Source organism: Crinia signifera, chromosome 9, assembly GCF_055691185.1.
Source record: "Crinia signifera chromosome 9, ASM5569118v1, whole genome shotgun sequence".
NCBI lineage: Eukaryota > Metazoa > Chordata > Amphibia > Anura > Myobatrachidae > Crinia > Crinia signifera.
In genome coordinates this window covers 89,892,849-89,920,718 of record NC_139225.1, presented here as the reverse complement: position 1 = coordinate 89,920,718, position 27,870 = coordinate 89,892,849, and the positions used below count along the sequence as shown (strand labels likewise).

The window sequence follows — 27,870 nt, the reverse complement described above, 5'->3', positions numbered from 1 at the left end:
GTTATCTGCCTAGGTGTAGTGTTACTGCTAAAAAGTACACAATAAGTAACAAGGTAAGAAGAGAGGATGTTGTATAGTGGGGGCAGGAAATGCATAGGTAATACAAAGGGTGTTATCCTAATACTTGCGGTTCTGATTGTGGTTAATAGTCTATTCAGGAGCTATCCTAGTAGCCCCGTTACGCTGACAGGTGCCGGCGGCTTATCAGGGATTTGTGTTGCCTGCCTCCGGCAAGAGAAGCGTAATCCACGAAAGCAGCAATGCATCCATGGGCAAAGTCAACATGGGTTTTTTCACTGGTTTTTGACCTGAATGTCGACACTGTCGACATGGACACATTTTAATGTGCACCGCATCCCCTCGCATCACTCGCTGTGCCCCCAAAGCTTCGGGCATGGTTTTATTATCCCACCACACCCTAGTGGATGGTAGGGCATGAAATACCACCTGTCTGCACATGTCTGCTCAAAAAACAGTGAAAAACCCCATGCTTGTGTCAACCTAATGACCTGTCAACCTAGACCCATGTAGATCTATATCCATGTTGATCTACCTGCATGTCGACCTAGTGCTTGTCGACCTAGTTGCTGTAGACAATATGACCGTATTCCACCCACACTCTATCAGTATTACACCACTGATAGATACACCACAGTACTATGTATTTAACTCATTTATTTGCACATATTGTACTATGCTTCTGAAGAGCAATGGCGAATGAGCAGTTTAGAACCTCTTAGATGTCTAATCCGAGAGCCACATTGCTTTGAAAGATTTAAACGTATGGAAACCTGGATTCCCTGTAACTCCTATAGTGCTTGGGGTGAAATCGAATGTAAAACCTTCATTTTCTGAAATGCTTGTGAGAACATGACCATTTCCAGCCAGAATATAAACACACTACGTCGATCTGATTTCATAGCTTTTTACAACCTCAATGTTTGAGACTGAGGTGCTAGGCATACAAGGCATTTTTCAATACTTACTACCACTACAAATGCTACTATTTATACAAGGTTTAAACCAGTGGTCGAAGTGGAAATTTTGAAGTGGGGGTATGGAAATTTTGAAGTGGGGGTATGGAAAAGTAAAGAGTGAATATAGTGCGCACCTTCGGACACCCCCCTGTCCATCAACGTCCCCTGCCAGACTGCCCCGTTGTACAGGGGTATTACAAAAGCACAATATGTGCTGCTGAGTGATCAGAGAGCATCCTGGAAAAAAAACTTTTTTTTTTTATCTTCAGATTAAAGTGGGGGTATGCCATACCCCCGTATACCGCCCCACTTCGACCACTGGTTTAAACAATAAACAATCCCAAAAATATAAAAAAAATAGTTGAAAAAATAGATTTCTCCAATGAGAGGGGGCATTTAATCACACCCTGGGTTTATGCCTCCATTGTACAGCGCATCTGTACTTGCACTGAGAAATCTGCATCTCATGGCTAGAAAAAGCCTTTTACACCGCTGGATCTTCTGCTTCTCCATTGGCAGCAGGCACATTTTCAGGTTGGTCTCTATATTCCTTGGCCTCTGGGGGCTCGGAAACCACCAGGGTCTGACGGACTGGCTCATCTGCCTCTGGGCGCGACTGGCCTGAAGCTTTTCTGTAGATAAAACAAATGTTTATTTACTTTCCCCTCCGGTCCAATAACTAACACCAGTCCAATAACAAACATCTGTACATTGTACTTCAAATCTATTAAAACTTTGCTGTGAAGATGAATTCTACATCCAGTATAAAAAAATTATTTAAGATTTCTCCTAATTTTATTACTGCTCCTAAACTATTGCTGGGTGCACAGTAAAATATAGGGGTTATTCAGGTTGGTTTGCAGAGCACATTTGGGGCCTGATTCTGGTGACTCGCCCTGCTGAAACCCCAAAAGCCCCCCCCCCCCCATTACTATTACTGCAATCCCCACACGCAAAAAGTGAATGACAGGAAGTGACCATTTGGATGTGTCAATTAGAAATTTATGGGGATTGGCTGGCAAATGCAGGTGCGTCATTATCATAAGGCAGGTATCTGCCATCACCTGTGAGCTCATAGGTACAAATACAAGGTTCATGTGTTGCTACTGCTACTGTCCAGTCTGCATAGTCATAGGGCTACCCTTAACCTCAACAAATGTGTACGTCATTGTGAATGAGTTTTATATGACTCCGGTGGACATCTCTGTTCATTCCTGGGCCCAAGGTTCACTTGCTAACAGTAGCAGCTCCATTGCCTAGAAAATCACGATGGCATTTTTTGTACAATCATGAATTAGGCTCACTATGCAAATCCCAGTCCAACATGGCGATATCTGTCAGGGCTGATAATTGAGTAGTGTGTGCGCAGCATCAGGCCCCAACTGTCAGCCCTAAAACCTGATGGATCGTCTCCTGACACACATGGGGCCAAATGTAACAGGGTGTGAGAATCAGAAAGTGAGAGATTTTGGAAGAGTTTTCCCATTTTTTTTAAAGCGGCAATCATTTACACTGCAAAACCAGGTTGAGTTTGCCATGTAATTGATTGCCGCTTTAAAAAGAAAAAAATAGGAAGACTCTAGTAGTAGTAGTACATTTATTTATAAGGTGCCACAAAGTGTCCGCAACGCCATAGATAGCAAACAAAAAAAACAAATTACAAGGTAACGTACAGGGTGGTGGAACTAAAATCAGCATCAGTTCTGAAGTAGGTGTCGAAATTGTCGAGGAGACTGAAGATGAAGTAGAGGAAGGGAAGAATAGGGCAGGAGCACAGGTGAGGTAGGGTGAGTACATGAGGAAGGAGGGCCCTACTCATAAGAGTTAACAGACTAAAAGGAGGTGGGTGAACGAACAAAAAAACAATAGGATAAGTGGGAATGGATGGGAACAGATGGAGAGGTAGGGTAGGCAGGATAGGAGGAGCGAAGGAGGTTAGGAGGAGGAGGGATAGGGGTGATAGGCTCTCACTTTCTGATCCTCACACCCTTTTTTACATTTGGCCCTTGCTGTGCTGGTTCCAATATTTTGGTATCGTTCATACGGTGCTTAGTATATGTATTTGGAATCGAAAGAATCATTTGGAACTAAATGGTTACTATGTACTGTACATTGAATAGCAGCTGTTTTCGGGTATCATTTCAGTCAGTCTGAAACAGTGTAGTCATAGTAAGAGGTTGCAACTGGCTGGTGCTAGCAACAGTACTACCCAATAATGTACCATACTGTGACATATAGCCTTTGTAAGTAGCCTGAACTCAAAGGGCACTACAGTAGGTGATAGCACTTTTCAGGAATTTATTTCCTCTACTTTAAAGTAATGTATATTCTGTGTCAGACAAAGTCATTCATTTATCACGTTTCTTACTTCATTTCACTACTTGCTATATGTTTTTTGCTCTTCTTTTTTGCAATAAGGAACCAGATGGTGACACAAATAACTGTTGCCAATACAACTGCTCCAACAATTCCTGCGACGATGATCCCTCCTGCACCACCTGAAAAATAATACAAAAGCAAGAAATTGTAATCTGGAGCCGTGCACTGTGTGCCAATCCAGAAACTACATAAGCATATAGGGCAGTGGTTCCCTGTGCCGTGGCACAGTGAGATGCCTCTGGACACTTGCAGCGGTGCCTTGGGTTGGTGATACAGGACCAAATTCATATTATTTATGGTCAATGTAAAAAACCAAAACCAGTGCTAGTGGCCGACAATTATAAAATATGTGGAGAAACAGAAGCAGATCATGTCCCCCAACACATTTCTAAACCTAAGGACATATAAACACAATTTACTTCATTTCATTTTTGTTTCTAAAAATATTTTGGGCTAGGGGTGCTGTTAAAAAATTCTGATACTCTGGGGCGCTGTGAAAAGTTTGGGAACCACTGAAATAGGGGAAAAGGATAAAACAAAGCATAGGGTACAAAAGCGACCTTATGTGTGATAAGACCCCATACACAATAGGCTAGAAAGGGCTTTCTGAGCGATATTGTTTACAATATCACTTAAGGTGTGTACACTCCACATCGTTACCAATGCGTGCTCCGGTGCATCATTAACGACCCCTTCCCTTGTTTGAACATGTTTAGATGAGGGAGCCCATTCAGTCGCAGCATGATCATTGCTCGCTTTTCCCGCCAATATCGGTGGTGGCGGAGGCTCTGTATGGGGCTTAAGTTTCTATAAAATTATGACTGATAGATGAAATTAATGTATTAAAACAGATATAGCAAATAAAAGTATGGCATGTAAATTGTACAGAATATATCATTTATCACCACTAAATTTGCCGGGGGCTATCAAATAGCCCAGATGCTGGCACTTATCAGGGTTACGCATAAAAGCCGCCCTCTGAGTCCCAATAATACATGAGATCTGGATACTGTACTTATCCGGGATCCCATGTGTTATCGCCTGAAAATAAGACATTTCTCTTCCAAAAAAAATGTAATTGGAGTGTGTGATAATGACCATGTCAGTTAATTGAATGACTGCAATAGACTGTGAACTACAGGCAAGTTTTGCAATTTAAATGATTTCCACTATAAAACACCGACCAGCCTAGCGTGGCACCAAGCGACGCCTGTAGGTCACAATCTGTTACATTTACCTCAGAGATTCATCAAATGTTTGTAACGATGACAGAGACATGCTGCAAAGACAGGGATTCCATGAAAGAAATGTAAGACAAAGACAAAATCTGACACCGGGTCCAATAAAAGGTGCGCCCATTATGGTAATCACTCCAAATCATCCCCCACCCAGCCAATCTATGTCAGCACACCATATGGTTCAGCATGGCTGATAGTGCTGCAGGAAAACACTGGATCAGCATAGTGCTACCTAGCATTGTAGAATATTAATGAATGTACTAACTGAGCTGTGTAGTTTGTGAGTGTAATGGGCCCCACACAAGGGCCGACGAGTGTTCTGAGCGATGTTGCTTGGCTCAGAACGCTCGGTCTCTCTCAACACATAGCGCCGCAGAGCGCTGGGTGCTGAGCGAGGTGTCAGGGTCAGTGTTTTCCATTGAGAACACTGGGCCGATTAATACCCTGCGTGCAGGTTATTAATCGCCGCCAGATTCACAGCGGCAGGGCCTAACATTTAAATTGCTGTGTGGTCTACACACTCACACAGCAATGTACTTGTGTTCTCAGGCTTTTTGTGATTGATATAGTAAAATTTACTAGGATGACATGGTTAGCAAATGTATTGAGGTTTTATGCATAAACAGGAGAATATTTACAGCCTGACTGGTCAAATATATAAACCCCTAAGTGTCTCGTTAACCCTAAACCAAACCCCCCCCCCCATCCCCACGCCACACACAAAAGAAAAAAAACCTGCCTTTGTGGTGAAGATCGGATGTTGGATCTAGTAAAGTAAAAGCACTGAGTTATTTTTTTATTATTATTATTATTATATTTGTATTATTAGTATTATTATTAGTATTAATTATAATATCAGTAGTAGGAAAAGTAGTATTAGTTTATTAATAATATTATTATCCTTTTTATGCTACCACAAGGGATCCACAGGCCCAATTACAGAGTATATAAACAAATAGGAAGAACCAAATAGCAGTGAGTTACAGTATAAGAGAATGTAGGACAGGTACAGGGTATATAAAGTTACATCAGTAGGGCAACACTGAAATACGTATCAGGGTGGCAGGAACCGAGGGGTTTAATGCCCCCGAAGGGAATATGGAGCAGAAGCTAGTTTAAATAAGAGTAGGAAAAGCACATGAGGGAAGAGGGCCCTGCTAGTGAGAGCTTATAAGTAAGTGAAACATAAAGAACATTAACATGACACAAATGCTGTAGCACCTGTATGCAGATCCAGCTGACAGGTTGCATTGCCCAGGCTGTTGCTCGCTGTACATTGGTAATATCCATCTTCAACCTTAGTCATGTTGCCTATAGTCACAGCTCCGTTCTCATGCACTGTCAACGAATTTCACATATGAATAAATGACTTGCAAGGCAAAACAAAATGTTGCGTCCACAATGTACATGGAATGCCATGGACCCCGAAGACATTGTTACGGTATATTACAGCTACAATGTCTAGGTCTACAGTCAAAATGTCGACCACTATTGGTCGACAGGGTCAAAAGTTTGACAGTCATAAGGTCGACATGGTCAAAGGGTTGAAATTCAAAAGGTCGACACAGACACAAGTTCGACGTTCAAAAAATCAACAAAGAAAAGGTTGACAAAGTTTTCATGTTTTTTTGTGTCTCTCAACCTTTTGATTGTCGACCAATAGTTGTTGACCTTTTGACTGTAGATCTAATGACTGCATACCCTCTGGCATGTTAAGGGAACAGTTATACGTACATGTGGTACCCAAGCCAAGGCATAGGAGTAGACTTATTAAAATATGTTGGTTTTTAAAGATGCTGATCATCGTCAGCAACATGAATCAGTGGTAAAGCAGGCTTGCTTAACATCGATTTCTGCTGGCATTTTAAAAACATCAGTCAAAGTCGTCACTATTTGGCTGATTTTGAAAATCTGTGGTGAGATTTAATAGGATGAGAGATTCAGAAAGTGAGAGACTTGGGAAGAAATCTCCAGTTTTTTTAAAGCGGCAATCATTTACACTGCAAAATCAAACTGATTTTGCAGTGTAAATGATTGCCGCTTTAAAAAACCTGGAGATTTCTTCCCAAATCTCTCACTTTCTGAATCTCTCATCCTATTAAATCTCACCCCTGACATCTAGGGCCAACCAGGGGCCTTCCGTTCAAAGTATAAGGTATCTGTAGAGCAGTGTTTTTCAACCACTGTGCCGTGGCACACTAGTGTGCCTTGAGCTGTTCTCAAGTGTGCCCCCAGACCTAGAGATGCCTAAACTAGTTTACAGCCACCACCAGTTCAAGTGTTATTTACTGGTCTCTTCTTTTCATGTAAAGGGCCAATGTATTTTATTTGTGTTACCTGTGGGGACCAGTGTGATTGTTTTTTATATGGGGGCAATCGGTTTGTTTTTTTCCTGTGGGGGCCTACGTGTTTTGCCATGTGGGGATCTCATGGTGTGTCTTGGCAATTTTAAAATCTTATTTAGTGTGCCGCAAGGTAAAAAGGTTGAAAATCACTGCTGTAGAGTATACAGTATATTAGTAAGCGCTGTATGGACACTGCAAATAAAACTTTCTAAATGACTATAATAAAATTGGTAACACAATAGTCTTTAGTGTTTTATAGTCTTTGGTACTTATGTAGTAACTGGGCTGCCGATTTTGAAATCGGGTCCATCGCATCGCATCGCACCCGACCATATCGCATGCGATGCGATGCGATGCGATGCGATGGACCCGATTTTTCCATAGGATTCATTGTTAAAATGGACTGAGTCCATTTTAACATGGAATTCAATGGGAAAAAGGGGTCCTTTTCATACCCCTACTATCCAAGTGGGCATGGAGTTGGATATAAACCTGTGGCGAGCGTAGCGAGCCACCGAGCCCGAAGCGTGGCGAGCGTAGCGAGCCCCGCGAGGGGACGCAGAATACCGTCCCCTCGCGGGGCTCGCTTCGCTCGCCACGCTTCGGGCTCGGTGGCTCGCTACGCTCGCCACAGGTTTATATCCAACTCCATGCCCACTTGGATAGTAGGGGTATGAAAAGGACCCCTTTTTCCCATTGAATTCCATGTTAAAATGGACTCAGTCCATTTTAACATTGAATCCTATGGAAAAATCGGGTCCATCGCATCGCATCGCATCGCATCACATCGTATGCGATGCGATGCGATATCGCATCGCATCGCATCTGATTGTATGCCTTAACTTAAGGCATACAATCAAAAAATCGGCAGCCCAGATACTACATAAGTACCATTAAATCATTTATAAAGTATTGTTTGCAGTAACCATACCACGCTTACCTATATATATTTATTGTTCCTTTTTATTGTGAGCTGCTTTGTTATTCTTACACAACCCAACACACAATGATTAGAATAGATATTTGTGGTATGTATTAAGGCAGAATTCATATATTCAGTAGCGGCCAGCCCGGGACGAAGCTGGCGATACTCTCATAGCTCCTTGCCTCCCCCCAGAGGCGGAACTACCATTGGCGCAGCAGGTGCATAGCACCGGGGCCCCTGAGTACTAAGGGGCCCACTGCTGCCCAGACCAGCAGCTTGTACCCCTGCCACCCACTGGAGTGGAGCCCAAATGATACTTTTGCACCTGGGCCCACCACTCACAAGTTCCGCCACTGCCTCCCCCCATCCACTTTGCTGGATCACAGGAACAAAAGAAATCTCCCCCTCCCACACCTCTAAGTATATCCTCAGACCCTTCTACCTCCCTTTCTCTAATTGGCTGCCAGCCCTGCAGGTAACATCTTCTCCACCCCTCACATTCCTAATTCCCCTTATATGGATCCCAGTCTGCAAGCCAAGTTTCCTTTCTTAAAAACTAAGGGGCGCTTACCTTGCCTCACACTTGATTAAGTATCAGCCTACTTTTGTAAAACAGCAATATAATCCTTCAATGACTGCACATTCCAACAATGCACCTCAATAAATAGGGTAGGGTCATGCACTGGGGATATATGGTCATATCACGCTGGAGCGTAGCATGTGCTTCAGATGTGCTAAAGTTGGATGTACACTGAGAACCCGATATATCAAGGAATGATGTAATTAACAGACATATGGCATAGGGCTGTGCAGCATAACATAAGGCCAAATCAGCTTTAAGCTGCCCATACACGTCCCGATCCCAGTGTGTGTTCTGGGCTTAAATAGCATTGCATCGCGTTGCATGCGTTGTGCATGCAATGCGATAAAAAGCAAGTACAAAAAGTTTGTGCAGCACATACTTTTTGTACTGTGCGATGAGATGCCGTGGGAGGGCGCATCTCAAAGCACACATCGCGGCGCCGGAATCGGGATGTGTATGGGCAGCTTTAGCTATAGTATATCAGCGCATCCAGCTATGTGTAAGGACAGTTTGCAGACTGTACATACACTTGCTGAGTGACACTGACGTCACAGCTGGGCAAACTGAAATGCCCACCAAGCTGAGTGTTCTCACCAACACAATGAGCATCTGACCGACATTGGCCGTTCATTCTGCGTAATGACAGGTCTGCCAACATGCCGGTCAGGTGTGCACCCAGATTAAGCCAACTCCTCCAAGTGGCATGGAGCCTGACTGACCATAGAGGACTCCTAAACCCTATTCAGACATTGTATCCAATCAAACAATCTCAAGGGATTGTATGATAGATTGTATGCAGATTGTTTGCACATCGTGTGCACGGGATGCAGTCAAAATCCAAACAGGGTCAAAATCACGAATGGGTCAAATGGGACATCGGGATTTTAAATGTCGGGATTTTGTCCATGTCGGGATTTTGTCCTTGTCAGTATTTTGACCCATCCAGGATGTTCAACTCTGTCGGGATTTTGACCGTCAGGATTTCATACCGAATCCGTGTGCACACAATCGTGCATTGCCGGCCCCGGGGGTTGGAGAATTGGTCCTCTGATCTGACGTGTTGCACGTCCAATCAATTGGGATTGGCAATCTGCTCCCGATTTCCAAGTGGCAGACAGGCGGGCGGCTGAAGAGAGCGGTGGACATCCATTTACTCATTTTCTGTCACTACTCTGAAAACAGTTTTTAGAGGATTGCTGCATTAGGCTATTTAATAATGGTCATGCAAATATTGGTCTAATATTTACTACTGGTTGACAGCCACATACTACTGCATGAGCAGCTGCTGTTCCCACAGTCCAATCTTCCCAGCTACACCGGCACCACCTTTATCAGTCAGTGGTGCATGAGGGCTATCATCATATAACATCCAATCCTGTCAGTTTTACTCACCCAAGTTTAGTGGCTTCAGAACCCCATTGGCTAATATGTTCCAGGTGTAGTTTGGAAGAGGCATCCCCACTAAGGAATTACACAGCAGCGTAACAGAGTGTCCAATCGCTGCGTGTCCTTCAATACTGCAGTGCGGAGTAGAGGGCGGGGCTGTAAGATAAATTGGAAATGGCATGAGATCAAACATCTAAGAAAAACTTTGTAAACTACTGACGCCTCTCTATTGCCTCATGCAGGGCAATATGTGCTAGAATAAAGACAATGTACATATATAATACTACGGTACAGTAGATGTGAAAATGCTTGATTGTGTGAGGATAACGTGAGACAAATTGCATGATGTGGTATCCTGGGGCAGTGTCTTAGCATATGTTCTTGAGGGACGATGTCAAATTTCAACAAAAATAGAAAAGAATGAACAGCGCTGGATGATTAAAGTATTACATACATATATGTCTTAATAGTCTCTGCAAAGCACTGCAGAATATGTTTGCGCTATATAACTGTTAATAAATAATACATATTATTTACTATTATTAAAACGTTTTAACAATATGGCTCATTTCATAGATAAAACATTGGATCTGATTCTGGTTCACTTGCAAAGAACATTTGGTTTGCTAATGGGAAAAATCATGTGCACTGCAGGTGGGGCAGATGTAACCTGTGCAGAGAGAGTTAGGTTTGGTGTAAGACATTGCAGACACCCCAGAAAATTGTAATTCCTATTGAAGACACTCGTATTACCATTTAAAGTGGAACTAAGGCCCAAAAATATTGTGATCTGTGGGAAGGGTCAGCTGGATAGTCTTGCCACTTCTTCCTGCAGGTTCAGGTCAAAATGTGGAGCCCCTCAACGAGAGCACAACTGGTGTCCAGGGATTAATCCCTATATATAAATGATCGTATGTGGTCCTTCTGCATACAATATATCATATGCGATCCCATTCCCTACTGATGGGAGGCTGTCCAAGTCAAAGATCGGACGTGCGGCAGGCCCGTCTCCGTCTCAATGCACGCTGGACCATGCTTTGGATGTCAAACACATGCGATTTGGCCACTTTTCACCCAATTTCTCGGTCCAATCCATCAGAATCAGGTGAAAAGTGGCCAAATCGTAATAAAGGTCCTTGGGTATTTATCAGCGGGATAAAGATTTTCACAAGGGAATGGATTTGTCTATTTAGAATGAAGAACAAACGGGCCGATGTTGAGTAGGAAGTGGCGGTATATTACACAAATGACACGTGCTCATATACATACCGTAGATACTGTAGTGTTTTTACACATGCAGAGATGTACAGAAGCTAGTAGCACACTGCCTGCATCAGGATTTACTTATTCCCACCTTCCATTACACCAGTTTCTATATTTAAATATGTACTGTGTTAGCAAAATGACAAAGTCTGCAAACTACACGTTCTTTCAAGGTCAAAAGTTGCATGCCTCCCCCTACTGATGAAATTCTGCATTTATTTCTCTTCCCAGAGTTATCTTACATTAAAAGTCAATGGCAGAACAAAATATTAAAGCTATAGAGGATTTTTTACTCAGTTGATTACAGGATATGACCAACTAGGGGTTGATGAAAGCCTGGCACATATGAAACATTCAAGGGGATTCAGTTATAATCCTGGATGCTGGGTTCCAGAATCCCAATGCTAGAATGATTGCGGTCAGAACACTGGCGCCAGAACTTACAAGTGGATGAAGATGCTGACACCGGAATACTAACAGTCGGCATCCGGCCCACACACTAGAAAGATCTGCGATCATAAGATGTGCGCATAAATTAGCCTTTAAATCTTTTGCCCGTCCTGGACAAAAGATTTCAGGCAAGCGCACATCTTTACCAAAGATTTTTCTTAAGATCCTGTGTGCGTTCCTATGGATCTTTTGTTAAATCTTCTGATGTTTTGTGCAGCACGTGAGATCAGAACATTTAACAAAAGATCCACGGGTGCGCGCATCGGACAAAATCGGACGATTTTCGACGGATTATCGGTAAACATTGGACGATATATCGGCCGATTTATCGAAAATCGGCCCAAAAATCGTTCTAGTGTGTGGGCACTTTAAGGCTGTGGGTAGGGAAGGTTAGGTTTAAAGGGGGGGGGGGCGGTTAAGCTGTGGAGTGTGGGGGTTAAGATTAAGTTTGGGCTGTGGGGTATGGGGGGTAATATCAGACTGCAGCAGGGGGGGTTAGAGTTAGGCTGTAAGCAAGAAGGATTAGAGGGAGAGGGTTAAGTCCCTTACAGAGAACCTGTCGTGATTTTCCATATCGAGATGCTACGGTGGGTCCTTTGACAGCCGGGATATTGTAATTATCCCCATTTAAAGTCTCATATACAGTTGTCTATAGCACATGTGTACCATACATATATTTCTAAGAATTGCACATAAAGGTGGATACACTATGCTGTAAATACCCAGTACAACCAGCCGAAGATGTGCTTGTCCCAACTGCGGTAATTTGGACACCTCGCAGGAGTAGAATCCAGTATCCTGTGGCTGCATGTTGGATATAGTTATTGTAGCATTTCCGGTAGCGTTGGACGCCGTCACTCTGTTCTGAAACCTTCCCATAGAATATGATACTCCATTTGCATAAACATACACCTACAGCACAAAACACAAATAGACTGATTTAATTACAGTATACAAATCCCCAGAATCATTAGTTGAAAGAACGCTATAAAATATTTTTTCCAGTGTACAGGTTGCATAACTAAGTCTGTACTTTTACAACTGTAACCTAATCTTTAATTAACTTTCAACTCTAACCGATACCTCCCAGCTGTCCCCATTCAGGCAAGACAGGACTCTCCCAGTGTCTCATAAGTTGGCACACATGGGCCTTATTCTGGTTGGAGCGTCCGGGCCGTACGCGTACGTCCCGGTTTTTTTTACGATCTGCGCATGTGCAGATACGCTAATGCGCCGGCGCGAGCACGCCACAACGCTTACGGCCGGTGTCTCAACGTGCGAAAAAACCTGTACGCGAGCGTACGGGTAATGGGGCGGCATAGGGGCGTGTTGATGGGAGCGGCCGAAATAATGAGGGAAAATGGGCGTAAATATGGGCGTACACGGGGGTGTGCACCAGAAATGAGCGGTGCTACTACCGCACGATCGACTAAGGCACCGTTCGTTTCGGACACCAAACAGGCGGCCGCCAACCGACAGCTAAAACCACTCCTACAGATACCGTTTGCCAGCGTGCGCCTGAGTTGGCTAATTAACGCTGATTAGTACTCAAACACATACACCTGAATGTAATAAGCAATGCTGCAGTCTATTAACTCCAAACCATGATTTCACTGCCTGCAAGCCACACATGCAGCACGCAAACACATTGGAAGCTTATGTTTCTATACTTCTCCACATTTAAAGGTTTGTTTAATTTAAGGTAAGAATCTTTTTATACGCTAAGGTAGGTATTTGATAAACAGACACATTCACTACCTGCTTTCATAGACTTTACGCAGTAGCACACTCAATCTACACAAGTCGACATGTGTCAACGTGTTCACTCTAATACTAACATAGGTTTTGTATTTAGGATACAATAACATAAACCACATCTAACACCTACAAACGATGTTTCTGCAATGTTTGAAGCACATGACCACTATTTTCAACACAATCTTTGTATAGTACCCCAAATTATGACCTGTACCACTATCTCATCTGCTATGATTTGGATTTCACTACACTCTGGATGTAAGATGCCACCAATCACATTATTGCACTCTCATCTCTCTAACAAAGGATTCCTACATCTGCTTATGACACTGTCAAATCATATATATTTTAAAAGTTATGCATGTTTGTTCACAAGCTAATTTATCATGTTTGGCCCATTCACACATCTTTTTTTAGGGAGGACACATATGAATTCCTACACAAATGTACCTTTTCACCCTTGTTTGTCTGCCTCACCCACTCCATGAGGAAAGCATTGTTCTGGACCTGCTTTTACCTACTACTGTAGGAGCTACCTCACCTGCACACAAACTGCTTTCTCACCTATTAAGTTGCTCTGCACATGTGCTGACACAAACTAATTAGCAGGGAAAAGTTGGATAGGAACATGGGAATGGCCATGGAGAGGGTTACACATGGGAAACTTCCACCACACTTCAACAAATGTTCAAAAATACCCTGGTCAGTAAGTACACATAAATCTAGTATTTGTTTCACACAAGAAATTACACATACCACCATTTAGATTTAATTTGTAAAATTAATTTATTTGCTGTTCAGCATCACAGCTTGACACTTTAATGTGAGAAATCAAAAAAAAAAAAAAAAATATACACACAAATAATAAAACAGCCAGAACAAGAGGTTGCATATCTCCAAACATGTGTTACCCTGCAAATGCAATGGTGAAAGAAATGGGGACACCAGAATACGTACTGCAACAACCAGGGTGACTACTAAGCAAGATACACACCACCAAAAAAAAAAACCTGCATTTGTAGAGGTCAAAATACGAACTTTCATGCCCATGGCACGCAAATGGATCGATGGGCAACTCAGGAAGCGGATGTCCAGTGCAATTTAAACCTTTGGCCTCCAACCACAGAGGAAGTGACCCAGGTCTCATTTGGGCCCTTTTTTGCCCCTTTTAGATGGGGCCTTGGGGACAGGGGCCTTTGGGTCAGCTGGCTTTCGGCGTCTTCCCCTAGTCGCCACAGGAGGGTCAGCCGAGGTGGAAGGTTGGGGAGCAGCTTGGGGTGGGGCAGCAGATGGGGGATTGTCCCTTAGGGACCTGGCGGTGGACAGCTGCTCCGCAAGAAGTTCATTCTGGCGGCTGAGGTGTTGGCCAATGCTTAGCATGCCAGCCGCCAGAGTTTCATTAATGCGGTTCAACGCCTCAACCTGCAGCTGGTTTGTGGCCTTCCACTCCGCCAGAAAATCCGCCACCTGCTGCTGACGGATCGCAGCATCCACCCCTTGCTGCTCGATCCTGTCCAGCGTCACCAACAGGCTCTCACTCAATGTCTCCTGTGGCTGGGGCTGGGGGCGACGTCTTGATGGAGGCTGGACCACCTGCTCCACCTGTGGCTCTGCAGAGGCCGATGCTGCCGGTACATCCTGACTTTCTGCTTCTGCTAGGATAAGAATTGAAAACAATGTCACCATCACATACGCAATAAAAAATATCTTTCTAAATACAATGCATTACTGTGACTTACCATCAAAAGCAGCAGCAAAGACCTCCACCGGGAGCTCACTGTCCATATTGGAGATCCCCCTGATCTCCCCCACATCGATCACGTCACAGGAGTCCAGCTCCAGGGGGGTAAACTCCAAATGGTCAGGCATAGGACCGCTCCCGGTGGACATGCTGTGGTTGTACCGGTCAGTCATCTTCCTCTTCAGGGCACTTTTGAAGTCAGTCCACCTACAAGTTTAAAAATACAAATATCACCATGAGATATGTGCACCACTGTGCTACGTGTAGGGTTACCACCTAGTCCCTTTAATTCTGGACACATGTTACTTACACAGGTTCTGTGGCAGTTTAAAATTAGGTGAAGTGGAGTCTTGAAGTCAGCCAGCCACAGAACCTGTGTAATTAATATGTGTCCGGAATTAAAGGGACTAGGTGGTACCCCTAGCTACGTGACATTTCCTAGTGTGGGTGATCTTTTGTGCCATGTGTGGCCAAATATTTCTTTGATGGACCAAACCATGTGCACTGCAGGTGAGGCAGGTGTAAAACCCCATCCAAATCTGATTATCTCTGCACAAGTAACACCTGCCTCACCTGCAGTGCACATGGTTTTGTCCATCTAAGAAATATTTGGCCAGAAAGAGAGAACTAGAATAAGGGCCTCAGTTCCTGTTGGAGACTGCTGAACAAATTGCCCTGACAAACACACTAACCTTTTCTTCACCGCGTCCCAAGTTCTGACCACTGGTGACACCTGGTTCACTTCCTCTGTGATCTTGTCCCAAAGGTTTCTCCTTGCACTGGCACCTGGCTTCCTGGTTGCCAATTCAATCCATTCGCGTGCCCTGGGCACGAGAATTCGCATTTCGGCCTCTACAAATGCAGGGTTTCTCCTTCTGGTGGTGGTATCCTGCTCAGTCATCACCCTAGATGTTGCAGCACGTTTTCTGGTGGCCCCAGCTCTCTCACCATGCACCTGCTGGGTCACACCTGTTTGGAGAGATGCAACCTCTTGTTCTGGCTGGCTGCTTGGCCCTTGTGGAGCTGGTGGAGGTTCACCAGGGCCTGTTACTGAGGGGCCCGCTTGATCTTGCAGGCGACTCCTCTCTTGGGCCCTCCTTCTCCGCTCCTCTTCCCTCTTCTGTAATGCTTGAAGCATGGATTCGGCTTGTGCTCTCTGCAGAGCGTCCTCTGCTGCTGAATCGTCAGAGTCAGACATGTTTGCAGCAATTGTGGCCTGCATCTGACTGAATATTTATATGTTAATCTCCCGCCACGAACAAGGGGGCGTATATTTTTCCCCGCAAGGTATATGCAAATTTACGCCGATATTTCCCGCCGATAATTGCCGCTTAAATTACGCAGGTCTCAATGCACCTGATCAATCACCCGTATATGTATCTACTCAGGTTGTGGAGCATTGTGGGCTACATCGTGAAATGTGTGCACCTGTCATTCCAATGATGAGTGTTGTCAGCTGGTATCTGTTGGAGTTCGTGTATGCTTTGTGAGTCACATTTCAAAACATCACGTTATAATGCTTTCCTTACATATGTAATGTGTATGAAATTGTCATACAGCAACATGTTGCATTGTGGCCCTTTAGGCAGCGTAGTTATAAGTAGAGTGTTGCGTGTATCATTTTCCGCCTACTGTATATACAGTACTCCTCCCCATGCATATCGCTGTATCGTGCCCCCTTTAAGCAGCGTAGTTATAAGTAGACGGTTGCGTGTATTAATTTCCGCTTACTATATATATATACAGTACTTCTCTTCATGGCAATTGGTGTATTGAGCCCCCTTTAAGCAGCGTAGTTATAAGTAGACGGTTGCGTGTATTAATTTCCGCTTACTATATATATATACAGTACTTCTCTTCATGGCAATTGGTGTATTGAGCCCCCTTTAAGCAGCGTAGTTAGGAGTAGACGGGGTGCGTGTATTATTTTCCGCACACTGTAAATACAGTACTTCTCTCTTCATTGAATGCATGCTGTTGGTTGTGGTGTGTATATCGGAACGGTCCGCGTAAGTTTCTATTCGCATCCAGTTTGTTAATATAAGAGGGATTAATAAAGTTAATACCAAACAAACAATTTTTTCGACCAATCAGCAAGCACCAAAAGTGATATATGTACCTGCAATTAATAACTGCGCCATTGCCAATATGACTTCTACAAGAGCCAGGCCCTTTTCTACATGTGAGCTTTTGGCCCTGGTGGAAGTGATGGATCGTCACCTGGGGCCCAGGGGCCCATATGTATCTAATGCGGACAAGCGGCGGGCGTATAATGCTGCCCGCCGCCTGATATTTTCAACAACCGGCGTCCGCAGAAGCCTGGGACAGGTTGAGCGGCGCTGGTCCGACCTGCGCCGGCGGCAGCCGGTTCTACTCAGCAGCCTTCGCCGCCATATTGCCCGATGTAAGTTTTGATTACTAGTATGTCAGCGTTTTTTAGCAATGTTTGGTGTACTTTTTATAAATATGTTCCTGAGTATGGGGGTGTATATGGGGTGTATAGGGGGTGTATAGGGGGTGTATATGGGGGTGTATATGGGTGTATATGGGGGTGTATAGGGGGTGTATATGGGTGTATAGGGGGTGTATAGGGGGTGTATATGGGTGTATAGGGGGTGTATAGGGGGTGTATATGGGTGTATAGGGGGTGTATAGGGGGTGTATATGGGTGTATAGGGGGTGTATATGGGTGTATATGGGGGTGTATAGGGGGTGTATATGGGTGTATAGGGGGTGTATATGGGTGTATATGGGGGTGTATAGGGGGTGTATATGGGTGTATAGGGGGTGTATATGGGTGTATATGGGGGTGTATAGGGGGTGTATATGGGTGTATAGGGGGTGTATAGGGGGTGTATATGGGTGTATAGGGGGTGTATATGGGTGTATATGGGGGTGTATAGGGGGTGTATATGGGGTGTATAGGGGGTGTATATGGGGGTGTATAGGGGGGTTTAAGTAGTTGATCAGTTTTTGGGTGTAGGATATCAAATAGTTTGCATGATAAATGTCTGAAATTTCACAGCAATGATAATTTTGAAGGTTATGAGCATGACTAATGTGAATTTTTCTTTCCCCCTTTTTTATGAAACCCAATCTTCGATTTCTATGCCATCAACATGAACATTTCAGCACGGGCAAGGGCACGCATTGAAGCCCGGGAGCAGGCAGCCCGGGACCAGGCAGCCCGGGACCAGGCAGCCGAGGAGGAGGAGGAGGAAGAGGAGGAAGAGGAGGAGGAAGAAGAGGAGGAGGAGGAGGAGGAGGAGGAGGAGAAGAAAGAGGAGGAGGAAGAGGAGGAGGAGGAAGAAGAGGAGGAGGAGGAGGAGGAAGAGGAGGAGGAGGAAGAAGAGGAGGAGGAAGAAGAGGAGACCCAGGGTGCAGTTTTCACCCACACAATTTCCCCATCCCCCACCCCCTCCACAACCCCCACCCCCTCCACAACCCCCCCCCCCTCCACAACCCCCCCCCCCCTCCACAACCCCCCCCCCCTCCACAACCCCCCCCCCCTCCACAACCCACACCCCCTCCACAACCCCCACCCCCCCCCCTCCCCACCCCATTTCCAACCCCCCTACACCTCTCCACCACCCACCCCCAAACCTCTCCACTCCCCAGTAACACCCAGTACCTCGGGCCAAAGACCAGGACCATCCTCCTTGCTCCTGCCTTCCCCAACCACTCCACAGCCAACCAGCGGCGCCCAGGATGGCTCAAGTAGCCGTAAGTAAATAATGTGTCTAATGTTGACCTACACATTTCTACACATAAGCAATCACAACAACCACATATGTGTATCCAACATCAACATTAGTTGCAACATATCACTGCAGGGCGACCATGAGGTGTGTCCTGTCCTTCTCCAGGAACAAGGGTCCCCTTGGTGGTTTTTTTGAGTGTGGCCATGCCTCACCCCTTGAATAATTGACATAACAGTACATCCAATGAGATATCCGACATTAGTGGTGTGGTAGTTATGTGGTGTTGGGTAACTCCAGTTCCCAGCATGATGTGCAACACAGGGCCAGATTATAATGGAGGCGCAAGGGGTCAGTGCCCCTGGGACCCCCTCTAGCTATGGGCCCCCTGTGGTTGTCATTTTTTTTTTTTTAAAAAGACAATGTTTAAGTTATGTTTTTTTTTTGTTGCTAAATGTTTTGTGCATGGGTGGGGTAGTGCTGCAGCTTCACCTATCTGCCAATGTGACAATGATTTATGGTGCTGAGCATCGGGAGGCAAGGCACACTGATTGCACAAGTGTGCAGTGCTTTTCTGGGAGTTGACTAAGTCCCATGACACTTTGCACCAGAGGACAGAGGCTGAGAAGTTTGTGCTGAGCTCTGATTGGTGGAGCTCATTACATACTTCTCAGGTCCATGGAGAACAGCAGCAGCAGCTTAGTCATAGGAGGGTTTTTAATCAGAGGCAGCACTAGGACTGTGAGGTCTCCTCCAGAGTAAGGGGCAGAGGGACAAACACAGGCTTTTCATGTGGTGTGTGTATATATATATATATATATATATATATATATATGGTGTCTATTATTATTCCGAGTGCCGCCAACCCCCTGTCTATATATATATATATATATATATATATATATATATATATATATATATATCCCCTGCAGGTAACCATTGACCAAGTTTATTCTGCCTTTACTCTATGTTTTGACAGTATAATATTCGGCCATGCAGTGTGCGGCCAGTAATGACAAGTGCAAGGGGGCCCCCCGCTCTAAAGTACCCCGGGCCCCCCAAAGGCTTAATCTGCCACTGGTGCAACTTAAATGTCGAGATTGTTTTGGTAATAGTGTGTGAGGCCATGCGGATGCATGCTTTACAAACTATTTTAAATTTAGGACATTGCTGTACAAATTATAGGCCTACAGCTGTAGGCCTATAATTTGTACAGCAATGTCCTAAATTTAAAATAGTAAGGAGTGCTTAAGCCACAACAATGTCATAACCCTTAAATAGCACAGGCTAATTGTGAGGTTAGAGGACAGTCCCCCAAAAACAAAGTACCAATTGGGATACAGCATACATTCATTGATGAAGGAGTAATTGAATTAATGTTATTTACTATGTACAGTATGTGTGTGTTAACATATTTTTTTTTAGTACTGTGTTTACAGCAGACCCATCTTCAATGTAGTTTAAAAATGTATGTGCCCTTCACACATAACTCACAACTTTTTATTATGTACAAATACAACAAACATTTGTTTATGTTATATATTAATTTTTTTTTTTATCCCTTCACTACAGACACTGAACAGCAGCAGGAGGAGGTGGCAGCCCTTATTCGGGAGATCTTCCTGACCCTTTTTTATTTTCAACTTCTTTTTGGCCTACTGGAGGCCCGCATTTAATTTTTTTTTATCCCCCCCCCCCCCTTATTATGTTTGTAAGAAATAAAAGTTGATATTGTATCATAAATTGCCTGTGTTTTTAATAATAAATATGTTAGAGGGCTTGTAAGGGTAGGTACATACAGATGTGTAATGTAAGTTATATTAGTAATTTGAGGTGAGGGGTAATGATTGATGTGTAAATGTGTGTGTTTTTGAGTAAAATAACACATAGTGAAAATGCATGAATGTTTAATGTTTTTCGATTAAAACATCACACATAACATCAGGGTAGGTATACATGTTACACATTTTGGACAAACTAATTATGGACATAATTTAGTACATATACAGAAACACCAACATAACTTGATTTAAAAGTAACAGCAATATGGGGACACATAGATAGTGATTAAAATGCCACATTAGAACATAACAAATATACATGTAATGTGGTTTAAAATGTAGTTTTATTAGGTCTTTATTAAGGTAGACAATTGAGTTAATAGAAAACAATAAGTGAATAACAAATAGATTAATTAATCAATTGTCAGATTAGTAGTTGAGAGGCAAGATTTGCAGGTCCATATATGTGAAGGGTATGCCAGCGTGCACGGACGTACGCTCACTCTCACGAGCGGTGACATAAGCTGAGTTTTCCATTGAAAACAATAGGGACCCGTCCGTGCAAGCTGGCGTACGCTCAGATCGCCGCAAGAAGGCGGTGGGGAGACGGAGGAAAGACGGCCGTAGACGGCGCCGTACGCTCAGTCGTACGCTAGTCGACGGAGAGTAAGGGCTGGGCCGACCGCGTACGTTGCCGTACGCTCATTTGTACACCACTCCCCTTCTACGTTATTTCTGCCCGTACGCAAGCGGCCGATTTGTGGGCGGACTTAACCCTAACGGCCGCGTACGGCTAGCGTGCGGTAATTGTGAACGTACGCACGTTTGGCCGCTCCGATCAGAATAAGGCCCATTGTATGTCCAGACAGAATCACGAAGGCTGAGTAAGCAGTGAGAGAGCATAAACCGCTGATGGGTTCTCCAGGTTACACTTGGATATTGTAATTAGGATGGGCACAAGGCCTATCAGAGCAGGGGGAGGGATGTAGACAGGGTAAGAAAAGTCACATGCTAGATGTGAAGCTTCTCTGTCCTGCGAAGCCCCACCCACCCATCCCTATTTTTTCTCTTCGGCGGCGGTAAAGAACGGTCATCCTTGTAAGATCTCTGTGTGTGTGTAGATAGTGGGGTGCGCTCTCTCTTGACATTGATTGTCATGGGCCATGCTTCTGTCCGAGGGATGGCCACCACCAGCCTGGGTGGATGACCAGGGAGAGTGATCACCAGCGATGGTTTGTATGTGTAGTCATCTTTAACCCTCACTTTCCTATAGTGACCGTTCTTTGGTGCCGCCACCATTTATAGTTATAGTTAATTGTCAAAAATAAATTTGACATTCATTTTTGAAACACCAGCACTTTGTGTCCGTGTCTTTTTTATTAGATAAGTTAGTTGTTAAGGTTAAGTTAAGGTTTTAACTGAGGGTGGGTTTGTTTTGTTTGCAAGAAGCAAAACAAAGAAAGCAAACGCTTTTTGGGCGCACTCTTTAGATAAATGTATAGATGATTTTATTAAAACATAACTTTTATTGTGGACTTGTTAAAATATGACAGCATGGCGCATCAGTACAATAAACATCGTTCTGCATGTGCGATTCGTTTAGTTTTTGTTGTGTGGTACTTTAAGATATTAAATTATATCTCAATGATTTGAAAAAGATGGCCACACAATAATTTGTCATTCATTGCATATAGTCATCAAAGGTATTGTGACCTGAGTGACCAAAGGTGGCAAAAATGAGTTATAGGTCCCCAACTGTGGAAACAGATGGGGTTTCAGTGACCCCACGTTACTAGGTAAATCTAATCAAAAATTACTGCCTAGGTTGGCATATATACTGAAACAGTTGCTGCCTGAATTGGCAAACAAATATGAAATGAAGCAGTAGGCGGCTCCTGTGCTGTCAGTCAGTTGACTTGGATACCTAAAACAAAATACCACACCTGGACTTCTCCAGGGGTCACCCACCTGGATACTGCCCTGGCCCTTCACTGCTTGGCTTCCAAGTTCGAAATGGGTTTGGGCACTCCAGTGAGGTATGGTGGTACACTCGTTGTGAGTTGGGTCACGACCCGACAGCTTAGGTTAACTGCTTAATATCACCATAAATTATGGATGTTGAACCCAAAAAAGTTGGGGCAGAAAAAATATATATATACACACTTAGTAAAATGTAGGTATAGGTATAAGTATATAAGTCTCTCACCGAAGATTATAGGAGCTTAAACATGCACTCAGAAATTCAATGGCTGGTAGCTAGTAACGGATTGAAACGCAGTTAGATACAATATCTGTAAAAGATTATTATGTAGCACCTTGCTGATTGATGTAGTGGAGTAGTTTAAGTCACAGCTGCGTACAATATAAAGGAATGGCAAATGGTTGGTACATAGCAGTTTTCCACAGAAATGTGACCAATACAGGGATATCAAGTTAAGGTTTTATTAGTTAAATTGTAAAGTGTGGACCTGGGGATACCCGATGGCGAGTTTATTGCAGGTAGTTCAGAGTAGGCTATTACCTACCATTGCAGCGGGGACATTAACATGGTAAAAGGGTGTTTCTGGCATGCATGTCTGTTTTTAGAAGCACCTTAGAACTACTGGCGTGGTAGAACCATGCCCTTTACCCTATTTTGCGTTAAGGATGTCTTAATCCATAGTCTGCAAATGAGTTTTATTAGGAGTCCACTAACGTTAGACTTGCAGGAAAGTACTATTATTATTTTATGTAGGAATGTTGTGTGAAAGTCTAGGTGCACACACGCCATTTTGTGATAGTATGGCCGCCATTTTGGTTCGCAGAGTTGCGCAAATAAAGTTTCCATACCCGAGTATGTGTGACAATGTGGACCAGAAGAGTAGACATACTATCACACATAAATTCATAATAACACACTTACACGAAATGAAATATAGTTAAAAGGTTTAGAACGCCACACATAGCTTAGTTAGCCCTGCACACACCTGTCTGTATCGTGTTTAGTACCGTTCCGCTCAGTTCATTATGCGAAGTATTCCGGTCATTGCGAATATGTCGCAATGTACATTGCCCGATAGTTATGGACATAATCCATATTCCAGAGACAGTTTCTGTTGTAAGTAGTTAACAAAGGAAACTAGCTCAAACCGGTTCTTATCCTTGCTGACGCCGAAACCACCAAACAAAGGACTCTTAAAGTTCACTCCCCTGCACCTGGTCAGACCAGGTACAGCGTCTAACCTCCAATCACAGTGGACCGGACATATGATCTCTGACCAATGAGAATGGCCTTTGACCTCCCCCTTCTGACCCTATAAGATAGGCGACCCGGAGCAGGCTCGCTCTCTTCGGCACATCTACTTTCCCTGGACCTTCCTACCGGACTATAGTTCATTCCTGAACGATAGTGAGCTCTGACCGGACTGCGCTTTGCATACTTGATGAGACGGGTAAACGGTTGCATTTTACGGTATTTATTCTTAAAGTATTGTTGGCTGGTTGTGTCTTGTAACTGTATTCTTTCCCCTTAGTAAAGTCTGTTTAGTATTCATTGTTAGTATATTGTATCACCTGTTATACCTGTTTATTCTTATTTCTGTAACCCCCTTTTGTCCATTAGGGACTTAAATACAAACCTTTTACGGAGTTCTAATCTCCTTATTCCTATTCAGTGGTCGTGTCTGTTTATTCGCATAATAGCGATAAGGTATATTGCGGACTCTGTCCTTTAAGGTATATTCACAGATTAGAGACAAAGTACTGCGAAAGGATCTCGTATTAAGGTATTGGTTCTTGGTGCAAAATACACAATAAAAGGTACGCTACGCTGCGCTACGTTTTGTTCGCACGTAGTTAGGTATAAAGGGTAAGCAGGTTACGGACACATTACGTAACCTGCACTTTTCACTCATTGTCTCTCTGGTCATAATCAAATCGTCTTTAATAGTTGGGATCCTATTAGAAGACATCATGAGATAATCTGTGATCATTGGGCAGATATATGCTTGTACATACTTCCTATAAAAGCTCCCATTCACACCTCACACCTGTCCATTCTTTATTTGAGCTGATGTTCCACATCCCACCAGTCAACTTGTCCTCACTAAGGGCCAGATGTATCAAGCATCAAAAAGTGGTACAATGGAGAGTGATAAACAGCCAGCCAATCAGCTCCTACCTGCCAGACTGAGTTTGAAAAATGACAGGTTGGAGCTGATTGGCTGGTGGTTTATCACTCTCCACTTTATCACTTTTTTGAAGCTTGATACATCTGCCCTTAACCATGAAGTGTGTGTATATCCCTATACATATGGGGTAACTGCAGCCCTGTGCAGAGCGATGTACTTAAGCACACATTGCTGACACACATGCAATGCACCAGCGATGTGTGCTGTGCGACCTGTGCTGACCACTGTTCTCTGGTGACAACACTGGCAATCTGACTAGATTTTGACTGCATGCAGTCAAGATCTAGGGCCAGATTCTTTAAGCTTCAAAAGTGATAAAATGAAGAGTGATAAACAGCCAGCCAATCAGCTCCTACCTGACATTTTTCAAACACAGTCTGTGACATGGCAGATAGGAGCTGATTGGCTGGCTGTTTATCACTCTCCATTTTATCACTTTTGAAGCTTATAGAATCTAGCCCTTAATCAGGTGATGGCAACGCACAGCCGCCACTCGGGTACACACATACAGTGCTTACAAATAGCGCTGAAATCGCACTTTGTGTTTATTGGCCTATAGTGTCACCACACTATTGCAGGTGCACGTGGTAATTTGAAACTATTTTAAAGGAAATGGCTGTAGGTGTGATTTAGAATTCAAATTAGGTCTATAGGAAACAAGCTGTCCAAAAACAGAGACATGGCAGTAAGTAAATCCTGAATACAAAACTAAGCAGTAGTTTAAGAAGATACAACTTGAAACACAATGAACATTCTTATAAAAATAGTCATACACACAGAAGTGCAAGGTGTAAATGTTTCCTCTCTGTCATAATTCATAATGTCAGATATATTATGGATGTTTAGTGACCCCCAATATACAGAGAAGCCTTGATGATGGCTTGGGGGCTTACACATAAATTTGCGCAAATATATGTAACCAATATCTCTGAATTCTATTATCATGCAGTGTCCTAGACTGTTACTAATACCATTCAGTGAGCTGGGGGAAACCATGGATTGTTACTTATACCCCTTTCACATCGCAACTAATTACTGGGTACAAGCCGGTTTGACCCGACAATTAGTGCAATGTGAAAGGGGTTACCATGTCCCGTAAACAGGTAGCAAAATGGCAATACGAACCGGTAAAAAGCAGGGTTCTTACCAGTTCGTTGCCTTGTTGCTTGGCAGTGTGAACAGGTTAAACGGGTCAGGTGACCCATTTCCCGTTGCCACTATGGAGGAGGCAATGCTTGGAGCAGCGCCAGCTCTAAGCGTTGCCTCCTCCTCCGCCCCAGATGATGCGCTGATTCCATGCCACACCCCCAGGTGACGACTGGGCTTTCTAGCTTATGCTGTTTTTTGGGGGTGCTGCACCGTGCACCTAGATATAGCACTAGGGACCCCCAATATACAGAGAAGCCTTGATGATGGCTTGGGGCTTACACATAAATTTGCGCAAATATATGTAACTAATATCTCTGAATTCTATTATCATGCAGTGTTCTAGACTGTTACTAATACCATTCAGTGAGCTGGGAGAAACCATGGATTTTTACTTACTCTGTATTACCCCCTTCTTTCCATGCACCTGAATGGTATTACTAAACTAATTGAGCACCTGCCACTTTCTATATGTATAGTACAGATTTAGGGGTGTGGTATGGGACTCCGACAGTCGGGATCCCTACAGTCATTATCCCGACGTCGGGATCCCGACTGTCGGGAACCCGTCCGGATCCCCAGATTTAGTAGTATTTTATATGAAAAGCTTCTACTAATAACGGTGGGAGTCCCCAATCTCATTTGTGCCCAGCAGCAGTGCTGGAATTATTGAACCTGGATTTGGCCCATTAGAAGACCCTCAGTAGCCCTGTGAGAGGATGCGATCAGAGGTGTAGCAGGGAGCCATAGTGCCTGACACAAGTGTATGCTACAGCGACCCAATCCACTTTGGTACCATTTAAATTAGCAACCCTTAGTGCTACAAGTTTTTTTAAACATTTTTGAACATGCACACCAACATGCACAACTATGCTCACCAACATACCCCCTTCATATTGGGCCTAATTCAGTAAGGCTCGCCAAGCAGCTAAGATTCTCTGCTTAGTGAGCCCTTTAACGCTGCCCACCGGGCGAGCGAATGCCTGTCCACCGCTGCCGCATGTACATCCCGCCGCAATGCGAATGTATGTTTCGTGAACACATGGGAGCATACGGCCAAAGTTTATTCGATGGTCGCCGACCATCAAATGATTTTTGATCTGCCCGTAAATAAAGGCTGACTTTTATTTTCAAAGAACATGGTGAAGAACGGGGCGGGCGCTGGCGTCATGTGATATCAGGCGCCCACCCCGTGTAGGTTTTGGCACACCTGCGTTCAGATTGGGACGCCCAGTGTGGGAACGCACAGAAAACGCTGGACATCCCCATCCGAATGCTGGACATTCTTCTGACCACCTCCATCCTGCCCCCCTGTGCGAACGCCTTGGCGACTGTGAAAGTCACAAAAGGCGTTCGCACAGAGTCCCCGCACATGCGGATATTTGCATATACAAATGCACAGGGCCAAAATGTTGGTCCCTGGAGCAAATACGCTGGGGACTGATTTTTACCGAATTAGGCCCATTCTCTTCTGCACAACAGGACCTCTCCCTGCACAACATGAGTCTGACACCCTTCACAAAACATGATACCCCCCCCTGCACAATATGACCCATTGCTGCACAACAACAACATGCACCCTTCTGCACACAAACATGCCCCCCATCTGCATCATAACATGCCCCCCTCTTACTCACCCAAAAATCCCACAATCTCCGTCTGGTCACCAACATGCCACCAGTGCACACCACCAGAGTAGTGCACTGCTGTCATAATTTGAACCTGGCTGGAAAACCAGCAGCCCTCTGGGTAGTAAGATTTCAGTCACATGAGCTAATCATATGAGCAGGAAGTCTTCTGAGCAGTAACTGTTATGCTGCTTCCCTACCCTGAAGCCTAAATAGGGAGGACACAACTATGCACCCTAGGTGGCTTCCAGCAAAGCCTAGCTCCTGGAGCATGAACTTCTTCACCTGCTTAGTGGTCAGGACACCCAGCTTGTCAGGCATTTCAGTTCCTTTTTCCGAGCTGTGACATCAGCCCCCCCCCCCCCCCCCCCCCCACATAAAGTGTATGGACCGCCCATATTTG

The 27,870-nt window shown here is 44.2% G+C and overlaps 1 protein-coding gene and 1 pseudogene across 3 annotated transcripts in view; both read right to left on the bottom strand.

Annotated features, from left to right (window-relative positions):
• Positions 1-909: 909 nt before the first annotated feature.
• VSIG1 (V-set and immunoglobulin domain containing 1) overlaps positions 910-27,870 on the bottom strand; it is a 51,372-nt gene continuing 24,411 nt past the window's right edge. For 2 of the 3 annotated variants that reach the window (XM_083159353.1, XM_083159355.1), the window contains 6 exons: positions 12,269-12,458; positions 9,840-9,989; positions 5,816-5,932; positions 5,334-5,360; positions 3,346-3,475; positions 910-1,609 (listed from right to left, as the gene is read on the bottom strand). In XM_083159353.1, coding sequence (XP_083015479.1) covers positions 1,462-1,609; positions 3,346-3,475; positions 5,334-5,360; positions 5,816-5,932; positions 9,840-9,989; positions 12,269-12,458 — 762 coding nt within the window. In that variant the 3' untranslated portion in view covers positions 910-1,461. The remainder of the gene's footprint in view (positions 1,610-3,345; positions 3,476-5,333; positions 5,361-5,815; positions 5,933-9,839; positions 9,990-12,268; positions 12,459-27,870) is intronic. The other variant, XM_083159354.1, reaches the window with a different exon arrangement.
• On the bottom strand, positions 22,456-22,574 carry LOC146039879 (5S ribosomal RNA; annotated as a pseudogene).